Source organism: Schistocerca americana, chromosome 3 (genome assembly GCF_021461395.2).
Source record: "Schistocerca americana isolate TAMUIC-IGC-003095 chromosome 3, iqSchAmer2.1, whole genome shotgun sequence".
NCBI classification, from domain to species: Eukaryota; Metazoa; Arthropoda; class Insecta; order Orthoptera; family Acrididae; genus Schistocerca; species Schistocerca americana.
Window position 1 is genome coordinate 776,741,120 of NC_060121.1, and position 16,103 is coordinate 776,757,222.

A 16,103-nucleotide genomic window follows, 5' to 3' on the forward strand; every position below is an offset into this window, starting at 1 on the left:
ACGGTACTTACTTGAAAAACACGCCTCGTATTTCTCAAATTATAAGTCAAGCAACGACTGAATTATAAATACGAAAGGAACTGGGGGGACACAATATTCAATAATCGGTATTAATAGAAAGAAACCGTTAAGAATAAGAAAATTATTTTAGAAAAAAAAATCAGGAATAAGTGATGTAAGTTATTGAGAAAATTGTAGACATTAAACACTGACAGTAATCTATGATTAGATTCAATAATAAAAAACTTTTTACTGCGAAAAATTAAAAATATTTTATTTTCCCCTAAACGTACGCATCCGTAGCGCTGTGGTATAAAAGTTCTGTGAGCACACGAGAGTACACGAGAAATTGTCACAATGTGGAATGATCGCACTGGTTTGAACTCTGACGTGGTAGATAGAGGTCGACCCACTGTTACAAATTTCCAGTGCAGCTGGTATGTAGCAGTATCTGGCACGCAAGCTAAGCCAGAGCGCTGCAGAGGTCGAGGGGCAACGTCGGCGGACTAGTGAGCTGGCGAGCGTTGGAGTTGGTGCAGCGGCCGGCAGTTGTCACGTCTCGCCGGAGTCTCCCGTGGTCTCGACGTCGGCAGCGTCCAGGGGCGCCCTCCTCAGGAAGATGCGGATGATCCTGCAACACCACAACATTACTTAGCTCCAGAAGCTGCGAAGACTGCCTACCGCGTCACACACAACACTTGGTGACTCTATATTTACAAGTAATTTACTACAGAATCAACCTTTCACTCCGCAGCGGAGTCAGCGCTGTTTTGAAACTCCCTCGCAGATTTAAACTGTATGCCAAATCGGGAGTCGAGCTGGGAATCTTCCTTTCGCGAGGAATACTCTAACCGACCAAAACTATCCACACACAAGTCAAGGCTATAGTTGCGTCAATACTTGCCTTCCTATCGGTCGTCCCTACAGTGTTTCAGCTCTGTTTTTGCAGAAGCGTGAATCACGAGTGTAGATTGCTAGCCCTGCGAGAGGGATGTAGAGCTTGATGCCCCGCATCTCTCCTCTCCACTGCGACATTCTAACAGGTAAGTTCTCTTTCTTGACTTCATTGGCTTTCCCAGCTTGTTATGTTATGTTAACCGGGGACCAAGATACGACGGATAGGCTCTGTCCCCACCGCAGCCGCAGTGGTACACAACCCCACGACGACTACCGCAGTCCACTTCACCCCTCTGCCGCCCCACACTGAACCCAGGGTTATTGTGCGGGGTTCGGCTCCCGGTGCACCCCCCCCCCCCCTACCCCAGGGAACGTCTCACACCAGACGAGTGTAACCCCTATGTTTGCGTGGTAGAGTAATGGTGGTGTACGCGTACATGGAGAACTTGTTTGCGTAGCAATTGCCCACATAGTGTAGCTGAGGCGGAATAAGAGGAACCAGCCCACATTTGCCGAAGCAGATGGAAAACCGCCTAAGAACCATCCACAGACTGGCCGGCTCACCAAACCTCGGCATAAATCCTCCGGGCGGATTCGTGCCGGGGACAGGCGCTCCTTCCCGCCTGGAAAGCCGTGCGTTAGATCGCACGGCCAACCGGGCGGGCTTTTCCCAGCTTAGTAATTCCTGATGGGCTCTTCAGGTTTCCTGTTGGATCCTAAACTCACCATGATTTAAAATTTCGGAGATCCATCCGTCAACCATCTTAAATAGAATGTTTATGCTGCTGAGTCCTGCTGTGAACTGATGCAAAGGTTTTTTTTCCCTTTATTGAGTTTCGATTTCCCCCCATGGGGGCAGGCTGGCAGCTGATTAGTACGCCGCTCTTCAGCCTACAGAATTTTTACAAACATAAGAAAATGATAATAAACAATAAAAGCAGGCGATAAAAACGGTGACTTAAATTGTAAAAAGGCGGAAAGTTAAAACATAAAACAAAGGGTTGGTGAAGATAATTAAATACACAGGAATCAGACAGGTAAAATAGTATACAGACAGTAATAAAAACATGGCGACAGTCTGCTTTCTGTTCGCAAGAGATATAAAAAATCACACCCAGTGACAGTATGATTGCTATTCGCTACACTTCAGAAAAGAGACACAACACTTAACACTCACTTAAAACACTGCACTAAAAAGTTAGCATGAAGATGACACACCACAGCCAAGGGCAGATGCGGGGGGGGGGGGGGGGGGGGACCTGGACAGATGAGGGGAAAAAAGGGGGAGGAGAGGAAAAAGCGAAGTGGGAGGAAGGAGCCAACGGAGTGGAAGGACTCATAGGGGGGGGGGGGGGGTGGTCAGGGCAGACACGAGAGGGGAAAGGCAGAGGAGGGGAATGCAAAAGGACTCTAGGGAGAGAAGGGAGTCAAAGAGAGTGTAGGTGGGGTAGAGGGAAAAAAAAACAGGATGGGAGGGGGGGGAAGAGGAAGCCCGGGAAAAGAACAGAGGAAGAGAGGGGGAGATGAGGATCAGAGTTGATAGGAGGGATAAATGGAGGGAGAGAGGGCATTATCTGGGGGGGGGGGGGCGGGGGGCGGACGAGAGTTTGAGAGGAGAGGAGCAACCAGGGGATGGGGGGGATCGAGTCGGCGGGAGGTGTAGAGGACATGGATATGTTCGAGGAAAAGGAACAGATGGGGGAAAGAAATCAAGTTGTAGAGGATCTGCTAGGGGGACGTGAGGCGTTAAGGAAGGCGAGGCGGAGCGCATGGCGCTCGAGATCAGGAGGATGCGAAGGTTGCAAGTTGTAGTCCTATATAAGCCTCCGTGTCGTAAACTGCGCATGCGCCGCAAACCACAGCTGCTGCCCTACAAGACTGCGCTGTTGGCGCTGCACTTAATAGAACACTGGCGGCAACAATGTATCGCACTCAAAGACTATTTTCAAACTCTCGGGCTGGCCGCACGAAAGAACATTCTGTTTTGATGCGGTATAGTACAGCGTTCCACGTCTCTATTAATCAAAAAATCTGTCGACGTAATTTCAATTTCCTTTTTCACAAATGCTGTTCAAAAACCAGAAGTACTGATAACTATCTTAGTATCATCAAATTGCGTCTCATGTCCCTCGTTTAGGCAATGTTCTACTACCGCAAATTCTTTCCGACTGTTGTAGCTTCGTATGACTGCAATGTTCCACACACCCCACACTGACACAAGATTTTATATATGCCAGGTTTCCGAAGTCGCAAAACATCTTCCACTGAGCAGAACAGTGCCACAATCTTGTATGGTGGATGGAACAAACGCTTATTATTAAAGCTCCTTAAAATTCTTCAAGTCTTAAACGACATGCCTAAGCATAAGGAATAAAGGCCACAGATCTGTGTTCACCTTCATGCACCTCTGTAGATGGTCCAGAATCCATAGATCGACGAATCCGCTTCTCAGAGTATCCATTTTCCTTAAACACAGCCATCAAATGTGTAAGTTCTTGCATGCAAAGAGTTGCCATCCACTGTGCAAGTAGCCTGTTTATATGTTGGCAGCGCTATAGACTGTATTAATATCACTGACAGCGCTCGGCGCCTTCGGTAAGGGACTCTGTGGTTGGACGGACATCCATCGTAAAATGATGATTGATGTATTTGCTAATGTTGGGGTAGTGGAATTATTGACGATTATATAGCTTTTGGAACTGGATGTCACATGATTAAGGTAAAATCTGCTAAATACATTGTTTGCTCTTCAACAAAATCTTTCTTTTGCTAACCAAATGCCTGCTAGTGGTTAGAGCCTATAGTAGTTAGAATCTTTTTATTCAGCTGGTTGTAGGTGCTGCTTGCAGTAATTTCTGTAATTCGTGTTATGTAGATTTTCTGTGAGGTAAGTGACTTATGAAATGTATGGGTTATTGTTAGGATTTCTTCTAATTCAGGGCCATTCTTTCGAGTTAATTATTTGAAGTCATGTCATCATTACAGAGCAATCAGATTGGGTTGGGCTTTTATATTATGGGCTCGTAATTGAATAGCTTAAGTTTGAGTTGTCTTTGTTAGGGAAGATTCTGTAGGTCAGTGTTTAATAAAAAAAATAATTAAAGAGGTAGTTTCAACTGTACCAATGCTACGTCATTCTTAGGACTCTGATATCCAGAACATATGCTAGGACAGTTTAACCCAAGAACTTGCGCATTTGATGACTGCGATTAAGGAAGATGACAACTCTGATAAGCAGATTCGTCGGGCTATGCAATTTGGACCATCCCCAGAGGCGCATGAAGAAGCGCATGTCTGTGGCCTTTATTCCTCATGTTGGGGGCATATCGTTTGAGACTGGAAGAAATTTGAGCAGGTTTTACTTTAAGAGTGTGTTCTGTCCACCTTCCAAGATTAGGGCACTGCTCGGCTTTGTGAAAGATGATTTGGGGCCCAGGACGCATGGTGTACACAAATTCCAGTGTCAATGTGGGAAGGCTTATGTCGGCAGTTCGTTTCGCACAGTTCAGGACAACATGGAACATCATCGTCACACATGGCTACAAAATCTGGAAGATTGGTGTGTAATATATTACTTCTATACGGTCTGGTTGTGTGTAAAATCTTTGTAGCGAGAGTGAGAGCCAGAGACATTACACAGTAACTGCGCTCATAGTAGCGGACAATGGTTAAATATTATTGCTGAGAGACCATGATCTCTGTACGTACTAATTAAGACTAAGATTATTGGGGCTTCTTCTGTTCTGGGATATAAAACAAATGATTGGATGGGTGTTAATTAAATAAAGGATATGTTCACCATCATTGTAACAGTACAAAAGCATTATTTTCAGCAACGAATAAACTGGTTTTCGCCGACGGACATTAGTAGGTAAGCTTCAACTAATAATCTGTATTTCTGTTTATTATCAATACCTATGACGCCTACCTCGATACTGAAGAGAATTCCACGAACCTGCAACCAACAAGATGGGAAAAACTTCGGTAAAAAAAATTCTTTTCACATCGCGCTGAACGAGGAAATACACTGAAGAAACTGGTATAGGTAAGCGCATTCAAAAGCAGAGATATGTAAACAGGCTGAATACGGCGCTGCGGTCGGCAACGCTATGTAAGACAATAAGTGTTTGGCGCAGTTGTTAGATCGGTTACTGCTGATACAATGGCAAGTTACCAAGATTTAGATGAATTTGAGCGTGGTGTTTAGTTGGCGCACGAGCGATGGGACACAGCATCTCCGAGGTAGCGATGAAGTGGGGATCTTCCCGAACGACCATTTCTCGAGTGTACCGTGAATATCAGGAATCCGGTAAAACATCAAATCTCCGACATCGCTGCGGCCGGAAAAAGACACTGCAAAAACGGGGCCAGCAACGACTGAAGAGAATTGTTCAACGTGACAGAAGCGCAACCTTCCGCAGATCGCTGCAGATTTCCATGTTGGGCCATCAGCAAGTGTCAAGAGTGCGAACCATTCAACTAAACATCATCGATATGGGCTTCCGGAGCCGAAGGCCCACTCGTGTACCCTCGATGACTGCACGATTCAAAGCGTTAAGCCTCGCCTGCACCCGTCAACACCGACAATGGTCTGTTGATGACTGGAAACATGCTGCCTGGTCGGACGAGTCTCTTTCCAAATTGTATCGAGCGGATGGATGTGTACGAGTATGGAGATAATCTTCATGAATCCATGGACCCTGCATGTCAGCAGGGAACTGTTCAAGCTGGTGGAGGCTCTGTAATAGTGTGGGGCGTGTGCAGTTAGAGTGAAGTGGGATCCCAATACTTCTAGATACGACTCTGACAGGTGATGTGTACATAAGCATTCTGTCTGATCACCTACATCCATTCATGTCCATTGTGGATTCCGACGGACTTGGATAATTCCAGCAGGACAACGCGACACTCAATATGTCCAGAATTGCTACAGTGTGGCTCCAGGAACACTCTTCTGAGTTTAAACACTTCCGCTGGCCACAAAACTCCATTGTTGAGCGCATCCGGGATGCCTTGCAACTAGCTGTTCAGAAGAGATCTCCACCCTCTCGTACTCTTACAGATTTATAGACATTCCTGCAGGAGTCATGTGGTCAGTGCCCTCCAGCACTACTTCAGACATTAGTCGAGTCCATGCCATGTAGTGTTGCGGCACTTCTGCATGCTCACGGGGGTCCTACATGATATTAGACAGGTGTACCAGTTTCTTTGGTTCTTTAGTGTATATGACGCGACAAAATTAGTCTACGTATGATCAAAATACTATATTACATTTCACACACCGGCAAAAATATACAATACAATACGAATCTTTTTAGGTGAACATTGCTTAAACGAGGCACACAAGATGAAATTTTAGGAGACTGAGATAGCTGCCAGTACTTTCGGTTTTCAAACAATGCTGGTAAAGAGGCATTTCAAATGACATGGGAGACAGTTTGATTAATATAAACTATGGTATTTCCCTTAGCAGGCCGTGGAACCCAGTACTATCCTGCATCAAAACAGACCATTCTTTTGTGTGGCCAGCCCGAGTGTCTGAAAATAGACTTTGAGTGTGATATGTCGTTACAGGTGAGTTTTGGAAGGCAGTGGCTATAGTGGGCGGCGCATAAGACGCATACGGCAAGGAGGCCTCTATAGGACGACGATTTGCAGTCCTGGCATCATCTTTCAGCAGGACACAGCAGCAGCAGTGTTCTCCTGAAGATATCGGACAGATGGATCGCCGAAATATCGAATCATGTTGATTTTAGGGTCCGGCAGCAAACGCGAGAACGTTGTACACATACACATCATCAGTGCATACTTCAATAACTAGAATTACGATTCTCTGTAACAGATGATACGCCCATCACAGTGCATTAATACCTTGTAGAGGAAAAGGGGTTATTTTTAGGAAATATGGTGCGAAATTGTGATTTAGTGTGTTTCAGTGCGCGATGCGCCAGCCTCAAGGCTGACGGCGGACGAAGGCTGGCTGGCGCATTATGCAGGTGACACAGTTCTGCAACGAGCGTCGGTATGTGTGTATGTGTGCGGCAGCCATCAACAGCCAGTACGCAGCATTAGCAGAATTACGGAGGTGCGGGCCACGTGTGGCACGGTTGCGTTAGCCAACTGATCGAGAACATCCTAATAAACACGGCGCATTCAGCAGCGGTCTGCACTATTTAAGGACACCAGAGGTGGGCGTCAGCATCAGTTCGACCGATTGGGCGTTCGGTCGCTGCAACGTCGTCGTCATCAGTGACACTGTCCCCGAGGACCGGCCGGCGGAGGACGTTGCCCACTGCTGCACCGGTGACTCCCGGCGTCGTCACGAGCCGCAGTGTCTGCAGGAAGCGAGCTAGGCTGGGCCTCATGTTGCTGACGTCCTACCGCGTGTGCAGTCGCTGACCGAGCACGGCGTCACGTTCCCCGGGCTGCGTGCATCAGCACGTCTCCACCATGACACGTTCGGTGGGGCTGAGCTACCGGAAAATGTATTGGAAGAACCAACAATAAAGGGGAAGATTGCTAAAAACAGCCACCTTCTTCTACCCAGCCACGCCCTACAACCCCGACCACGGCACCTGCTCCGGTCATCCTATTACAGCCTATATGTAGCCTACCTATAGCACCACAACACAAATGGCTGCACATTGCAAAGGTCTAGGGGTTTGCACGTAGCCGTATGGTACATAATACGCGCTCACAAGCTGACCTATCTTGGAATGCTGACAATTTGCTTGGTCAGTGGACGCGCGGCCGGCCGCAGTGCGCCACAGGGAGTAAAGGCCGGTTCCCACTAGAGCGCGGCAGCGCGGCGTGCGGCAACGGCAGCGGCAAGCGTTTTCCGCGTTGACGCGGCGGCTCGCGGAATTGCCGTTCCCATCTGGAAGCGGCAGACGCTAGCGGTAGCCAATGACGGACAGCCACTGAGGTACGGGGCAGGACCCACTGAAACGCGCGGTGCGTTTGATTAACTATGTCTTACACCTACATGAAGGAAAGACGAAGTTGGGTGAAGACGTACCAATTTTTCATTTTCTGTACAATGTACTCTTTCACATATTTCATTATTCATGTTTTCTCATTTCACCATAAACAGATTTCATGACTACCGTTCACGATTGTTCACTATCTCCTAACACATTGAAACAATGTACGACAAAAGAGATTATTCAGATAGTTAAGCGAGACAAAAATTTAAAATGTGATACGGTAGCAGGTACACGAAAACAGTAAGAATGCAAAGGCTAGGTGGAAGGGAAGAAAGTGGAAGCCACCTGATAGAATTTCCCACAGAGCATAATGTAATCATCGCCAGCACCTTGCTTAAGAATCACGAAAGAATAATATATATTTGGAACAGTTTTCGAAACCAGATTTTAAATTGTAAGGCATTTCCTGGTGCAGACGCAAACCTGACTGAAGCCTGTCAATAGCAAGAAAAGCGTTCTGAAAAAGAAAATTTGTTCACGCTGAATATAAATTCTAATGGTTGGATACTATTTTACAAAGGTATTTGTGTGGAGTGCAGCCTTGTATGTAAGTGAAACGTGGATGATGAACAGTTCTGTCAAGAAGACAATGGACACTTTCAAAATGTGGTGATTCATAAGAATGCTGAACATTAGATACGAGGATCGTGTGACCAAAGAAGAGGTAAGCAATTAAATAGAGGAGGAAGAGGAAATTATTGCACAACTTTGACAACAATAGGGGTTAGTTGACAGGACGTATTATGGGGCGTCAAAGAGTGAGGACAAAGGGGTTGGGTGATACTATTCTGATAATAATCATCTGTTGAAATACTATTCTACTATTTTATCTATTAATGTAAGCAGTGAATTTACTCTTCCATGCACTCCTCCACAAAACATTTAAACCAAAACTGAAATCAGCTGAACACCAAATCTTTCAACCACTGTCTGACAACTACTGGATTCACTTTCAACTTTCTATAACTATCACTGGCTAGCCACATACACATACAGATATAAGGAGAAGAAAAGTAAACAAACATTAGTTTTCAGCATATAATTCTGCAGTTTGGCAACATGTAAATAAACAAACCAGACAGGAAGGGACATGAGGTGAACACACTGTAGTTACGACTTCAAATCAGAGTTTTCGGTAAAACGTCTACTGCTAGTGACAGAAGAAAAAAGAGCGAACATGAAAATGTGCTTATGTTCCATAATGTAAGTTTTAATTCAACCTCCAGCATGTGACCAGACGAGGGGAAACGTATATGTCCGCCAAAAACTCGATTCACTGCAAGTAATCAGTCATTCACGTAAAAAAAGATTTGAACTGTTTTATAATCTGCAAGTATTACATATCAAAACAAAACTGAATCATTCTAGATTCCACCAAAGATGCCTTAAAGTAAAACGCGAAAAGCGTCTTGAATCAGTAAAGTACACTGGATAAAGAAAAAAAAAGTTTGTTACTTACCAAAGGAAATAATCAATAGCTCTAGATATTTAGTAAATTACATCTTATGACATACCAGCAAATTAGTTTCGGTTTAACTTCTCATTCGACATGCTATTAAATGCCGTTTAAAAAAATTCATCTATCCCTTCTGAAAAACTGTAGTTACTTTCATATCTCGGTAGATAAACAGATTTAGGATATTTATCATGCGACGAAATACATGACTTTTCACAAGTTATCGTTTGCAAAAAAACATGTTTCGATTTCTTGAAACGTTTACGAAATTTGCGGTTGATACGATCATATGGTTTACGACGAGCAGGACGAAGTATCGGTCGCGTCGCGAGCGACCCGCGCGCATTTCACGGCACAGCCCGTCCGCCGACATATCATTCAATATCTCGAGAACGGTGATAGCTATCGATCTGCTCTCAGCTTTAAAAACAATTTCGATATGTTGACTAAATTTCATACGCAATACGCAATAATGTATTACCTAAAATGAACTCTACGCAAAGTCCACACAATGCGTTTTTACCTCTGCACACTCATTAAAATTTCGTGTAAAGGTTTACGTAAATGCGATACAGCAAGTAACCACCACGAATAACGAAAAGAAATTCGGTTGTTTATCGAGAGAAGATATCAGGCTGTAACATGCACAAGAATCAAATTTTTCTACCGTATAGTTTCCTTGGAATCGGATGATAAGTATATCATAGCTGCCGCCGCGTCCGCGCCAGCGGTTCGGCGAAAGTTCGTGTGGCCCGGGGTGCCGTACCTGACGTCACGCTCAGCGCGTTCTGTGATTGGCGGCGCGCACCTGGGGCGCGGCACGCGGCAGCGGAAGCGGTTCGACATGGTCAAACCGCGACGCAGAGCCCGCCGCACCGTGCCGCTGACGCCGTTTCCATGGCAACCACGCCGCTGACGTGCGGCAGCCCTAGTGGGAACTCGTCGTAAACCATGTGGTTGTATCAACTGCAAATTTCGTAAACAGTTTAGAAATTCAAAAGTGTTTTTTTGCAAACGATAACTTGTAAAAAGTCATGTATTTCGTCACATGATAAATATCCAGATTCTTTTTATCTACCGAGATATGAAAGAAACTACAGTTTTTCGGAAGGGATTGATGGATTTTTTTAAACGGCATTTAATAGCATGTGGAATTAGAAGTTAAACCGAGACTAATTTACTGGTATGCCATAAGATGTAATTTGCTAAGTATCTACAGCTATTGATTATTTCCTTTGGAAGTAACAAACGTTTTTTTCTTTATCCAGTGTACTTTATTGGTTAAAGACGCGTTTCGCCTTTTACTTTAAGGCATCTTCGGTGGATTCTAGAATGATTCAGTTTTGTTTTGATATGTGATACTTGCAAATTATAAAACAGTTCAAATCTTTTTTACGTGAATAACTGATTACTTACAGTGAATCGAGTTATTGGCAGACATCTGCGTTTCCCCTCACCTGGTCACATGCTGTAGGTCGAACTAAAACTTAGATTATGGAACATAAGCGCATTTTCATGTTCTTTTTTTTTTTCTTCTGTCACTAGCTGTAGACATTTTACCGAAAACTCTGATTTGAAGTCGTAACTACAGTGTGTTCACCTCATGTCCCTTCCTGTTTGGTTTGTTTATGTACATGTTGCCAACCTAAAGAATTATATGCTGAAAACTAATGTTTGTTTATTTCTGTTCTCCTTATATCTGTATGTGTGTGTGGCTAGCCAGTGATAGATATAGAAAGTTGAAAGTGAATGCAGTAGTTGTCAGACAGTGGTTGAAAGATTTGGTGTTCAGCTGATTTCAGTTTTGGTTTAAATGTTTTGTGGAGGAGTGCATGGAAGAGTAAATACACTGCTTACATTAATAGATAAAATAGTAGAATAGCATTTCAACAGATGATTATTATCAGAATACTATTACCCAACCCCGTTGTCCTCACTCTTTGACGCCTCATAATATGTCCTGTCAACTTACCCCTCTTGTAGTCAAAGTTGTGCCATAATTTCCTCTTCCTCCTCTATTTAATTCCGTATCTCTTCTTTAGTTACACGATCCTCATATCTAATCTTCAGCATTCTTATTGATCACCACGTTTTGAAAGCGTCCACTGTCTTCTTGACAGAACTGTTCATCGCCCACGTTTCACTTACATACAATGCTGCACTCCACACAAATACCGAACTCCACACAAATATCTTTGTAAAACAGTACCCAGTCATTAGAATTTATATTCGATGTGAACAAATTTTCTTTTTCAGAATGCTTTTGTTGTTATTCACAGTCTTCATTTTATATCCTCTCTACTTCTGCCTTCTCAATTACTGCTTCCCTTTCAAGTCATTGAAGTCTTAGAAATGCAGTTTGGTTTCTGTACAAGTTGTAGATAATCTTGTGGCCCTGTGTTTCATCGATGACATCTCCAGAGTTTCAAAGAATGTTTTAATTAAGATTGTCAAAACCTTTCTCTAAACATGCAAATGCTATAAACACAGTTTCGCAGTTCTTCAGTGTGTCTACTTAGCTAAGTTGTAGGATCAGTATTGCCTTGCGTGTTCAGACATCTCACAGGACTAACATTGTGCTTATGTTAGTTTGTACAACCCCTCCCCCTCTCCTCTCTACATATTCCTTCCACTTTCTAGCCTTCTCTCATTTGCTTAGTTCTGGCTTTGCCAAATGAGTTCGTGACAGTTGTTTCTCCTTTGAGCAAAGTTTTCTTTGTTCTTTCTCATTTTTCATTCCCCTATGTTTTCCAAGAGCAAAATGGCATTGCAATTTTGGACTTTCTGTTAACGTCATATTTAGACATTTCTATTTCCGATGGCCTACTTTATTTGCTACTTTTTTATATTTTCCCTTGTGTCAAATTTAATATATCACGTTTTATCTAACGATTTCTACTGTACCTTCTCCCCGTTCACGTACTCTGCTGCATTCACCACTTCTTCTCTCAAAGATATCCATTCGTATTCTAGCGGATTCCTTCCTCTGTTTCAGTCAGTCGTTGCATTACGGTAACTTTAAAATTATCGAAAAACTGTGGGTCTTGACTTATTCAAGTTCCATTTCCTTAATTTGCTATCGTTTACAGTCTCTTTAGTTGTAAACCGCAGCTCGTAACCAATAAATTATTGTAGGTTTGCGTCTGCACCAGGAACTGTCTTAGAATTTAAAATCTGGTTTCGAAAACTTTGTTCCAAAAATATATTATTCTTTCATGATTCTTAAGCAAGGTGCTGGCGATGATTACATTATGCTCTGTGCGAAATTCTATCAGGTGGCTTCCACTTTCTTCCCTTCCCCCAAGCCTTTGTGTTCTTACTGTTTTCCTGTACATGCTACCGTAACACATTTTAAATTTTTGTCTCGCTTAACCATCTGAATAATCTCTTTTGTCGTTCATTGTTTCAATGTGTTAGGAGATAGTGAACAATGAACGGTAGTCATGAAATCTGTTTATGGTGAAATGAGAAAACATGAATAATGAAATATGTGAAAGAGTACAATGTTCAGAAAATGAAAAATTGGTATGTCTTCACCAACTTCGTCTTTCCTTCATGCAGTTGTAAGATATAGTTATTCAAACAAACCGGTCGTTTCGGTGGGTCCCAGCCCGTACCTCAGTGGCTGTCCGTCATTGGCTACCGCTAGCGTCTGCCGCTTCCAGGTGGGAACGCCAATTCCGCGAGCCGCCGCGTCAACGCGGAAAACGCTTGCCGCTGCCGTTGCCGCACGCCGCGCTCTAGTGGGAACCGGCCTTAAGGCACTGGCCGCCGTCCGCAGCGAGTCGTATAACTAGCGCGGCCTCGCGGGCAAATGTGTCTCTTTTCTTTGTTCACCATGGAACTACTTGAAACGAACGTAATTAGCCGGTGTTAGGATGTCAGACAGGGTGATGATGGGTGCGCGTAGCGTGCGTGTTTTAAAATCAGTCTTTTGTTAATAAACTGTTTAAGCTTACTTCTCGGTGCTCGCGTATTTCTGTACCTCAAGGACCCACAGCTTACAAATCCTGACAAATATTGCGTGTAATTATCATCCAGGGGCAACAACACAAACAACTTCCTTATAATATGGAATACTGCAATGACCAGGATACTTGGGCAGTTCATAAGTTGCATCGCATTGTGTTCAGTGACGAATCACAGTTCTGCACTACTCCAGATGATCAGTGTTGGCAAGTACGGCATCGATCTAGCGTGAGCCCTCATTCTTCTGATGTTTGGGAGAGGCGCAATAGTGCTTCTCCAGGCGACATGATGTGGGCTGCCATCACATATGACTTCAGATCACAGCTGGTCATGATAGAGGGAACTCTGACAGTGCGACACAGATATGGTTCAAATGGCTCTGAGCACTATGGGACTCAACTGCTGAGGTCATTAGTCCCCTAGAACTTAGAACTAGTTAAACCTAACTAACCTAAGGACATCACAAACATCTATGCCGGAGGCAGGATTCGAACCTGCGACAATAGCGGTCTTGCGGTTCCAGACTGCAGCGCCTTTAACCGCACGGCCACTTCGGCCGGCGACACAGATATCCTTCGGCCTTATGTATCACCTCTCATACGACAGTATTGTGGTACCCTTTTTCAACAGGACAGTGCTCATCTACACAAGGCACTCCACGAAGTGCCTGCGTGCTGCTGAGCTACTCCAGGGGCCAGCAAGAGCCCCAGACCTGTCCAGAATGGAACATGTGTGGGACCAGCTTCAACGTCAACTCTGGTCCTACGCCAGTATCCAGGATATCGAGGTCCAGTTGCAACAGTTCTGGGCCAACTCTCCTCAGGACAGGATACGACGGCTTTATGACATCCTTCCTAAATGAATCAGTACATGCATCCGGGTCAGACAGGGTGCAACTTCGTATCAATAAGGGAGGTCATACTGCCATGTTTGTTGTAGATTGATTCAATTTTGTAATCACTGAAAAAACATCACATACCCTCTATATTTCATTTCCTCCTCCCCTTCCGGGTGCTTCACTTTTTTTGTCACACAGTGCAGAACCCGCACTAAACCCTCGATCATTATGGTTTCAGCTAGCCCCCGTCTGCTAACGCGCCAAGTGCACTCAGGGAAAGCGGAAACAGTTGATCTATAGTTCAGTAGAGTCGCAGACAATCATTGTTAGAAATCCGTGAGAAACCTGTAATGAATGTAAAGCCCTTACCCACATTCCAGCATTCCAGGAGTACCCCCTTCTGCCCCTCCACATATGATACTCACACAGTGCAGGAGAAAACGACGACCTCGCTGGCGATGGTGAGCCAGAAGATGGCGGAGGGCAGAGTGCGGATGGTGGCGTTGTACAGCTGCGAGTACAGCACCCCGGACACCAGCGGCACGGCGTTGTCCGCCACGGCCAGCAGCGCGAACAGCTTACCTGCAGAACACGTGTCCTCCTGTCACACAGTGTCATCAATACACTGGAAGATCTGCAACATCTATTAATATTAACCTGAGCACGTAGGCCAGCGCAACTGAACGGTGACGATACTGTACGAGATGCAGGTAAAGGGGCCAGAATATTTTCTCTCTTATTGAGATTGTAAGCTTCCTACCAGTTTTTGCTGTTGTACAGAGTTTCCTGTAAGTCCCTGTACCCCTACATCAAAACAATATACGGTGTGTACATAATGACCGGGAACACTTTGTAATTATTTGTTTCACAAGAACTAAACATTGTACAGATGTCATACATAATTCATTTTGAAGAGAAACTCTAAACGTTTTTATTTACAAACATTCATATATTTATTTATTTATTTATTTAACCTGATCACATTAATGCCATCAGGCCCTCTCTTACATTGGACCAGTGTTCCACGCATGCAGCGTTTCACACATCAGAGTTACATCAGAACAATAGTTTAAATAAGAAAATTAGATTACGCTAGTGGCAATATGAATAAAGAATAATGACTAAGACCTAATAAAGTCACAACAGGTGCTATACATACAAATTATGGTAAAAGCATTAATAATAACAGTAAAAAAAAATCAAATAATAATGATAAACATGAGAAAAATTGGCAGTAGTAATGAAGATTTGTGCAGATGTACATTAATATCTTGGTGTGTAAAGTAGATGTTTACTAGTATAGCGAGTTTTGGGGAAGGGAGATTTAAGGAGGGGGAAAGAGGGAAGTAATGAGGTGAAGTGCATTCACGTACAGAGGAAGGCATTACTGTTGCTTAAGTAGATACGTCATTGACTGTTTTTTGAAGCCGTACATGTTTTTAAGTTCTCTAACATATCGAGGGATGTTATTCCAGAGTCGGGTTCCCGCTACTTTAAAGGACTTGGAGAAGGTGACTGAGCGGTGCAGTGGAACAGAGAGAATTTTATTATGATGGGAACGTGTGTTTCTGTCATGTTGTTCCGACATAAGCGTTAAGGACGAGGAGAGATATGAGGGACAGTGTACATTTATAAGGCAGTACATGAACAGAATGTATGGAAATCTCTGCGTTTGTCTGTACGCAGCCAGGACAATTTTGCATATGCTAGCGAAATGTGATCAAAAAGTCGAACGTCACAGATACATCGGACGCAGGCATTCATGGCCAGTCCCAGACGTCGCGAATTTTCCTGAGAGAGGCCTTGTAGGATAATATCTCTGTAGTCAATGATTGAGAGTATAAGGGTTTGTACTAATTTCTTTTTCAGATCGAAAGGGAAGAGTTTTTTATATTTTTGGAGGACATGAAGGGATGCTGATGCTTTTTTGCACACTGCAGTTACGTGCTCTGCCCAA

General features: G+C 44.0%; 1 protein-coding gene across 1 annotated transcript in view; it reads right to left on the reverse strand.

The window, feature by feature from the left end:
• Window positions 1-260: 260 nt before the first annotated feature.
• LOC124606656 (proton-coupled folate transporter) overlaps window positions 261-16,103 on the reverse strand; it is a 329,568-nt gene continuing 313,725 nt past the window's right edge. The window contains exons 9-10 of the mRNA XM_047138661.1: window positions 14,572-14,728; window positions 261-631 (exon numbers count right to left, since the gene is read on the reverse strand). Of these exons, the coding sequence (XP_046994617.1) occupies window positions 553-631; window positions 14,572-14,728 (236 nt within the window). The 3' untranslated portion in view covers window positions 261-552. The remainder of the gene's footprint in view (window positions 632-14,571; window positions 14,729-16,103) is intronic.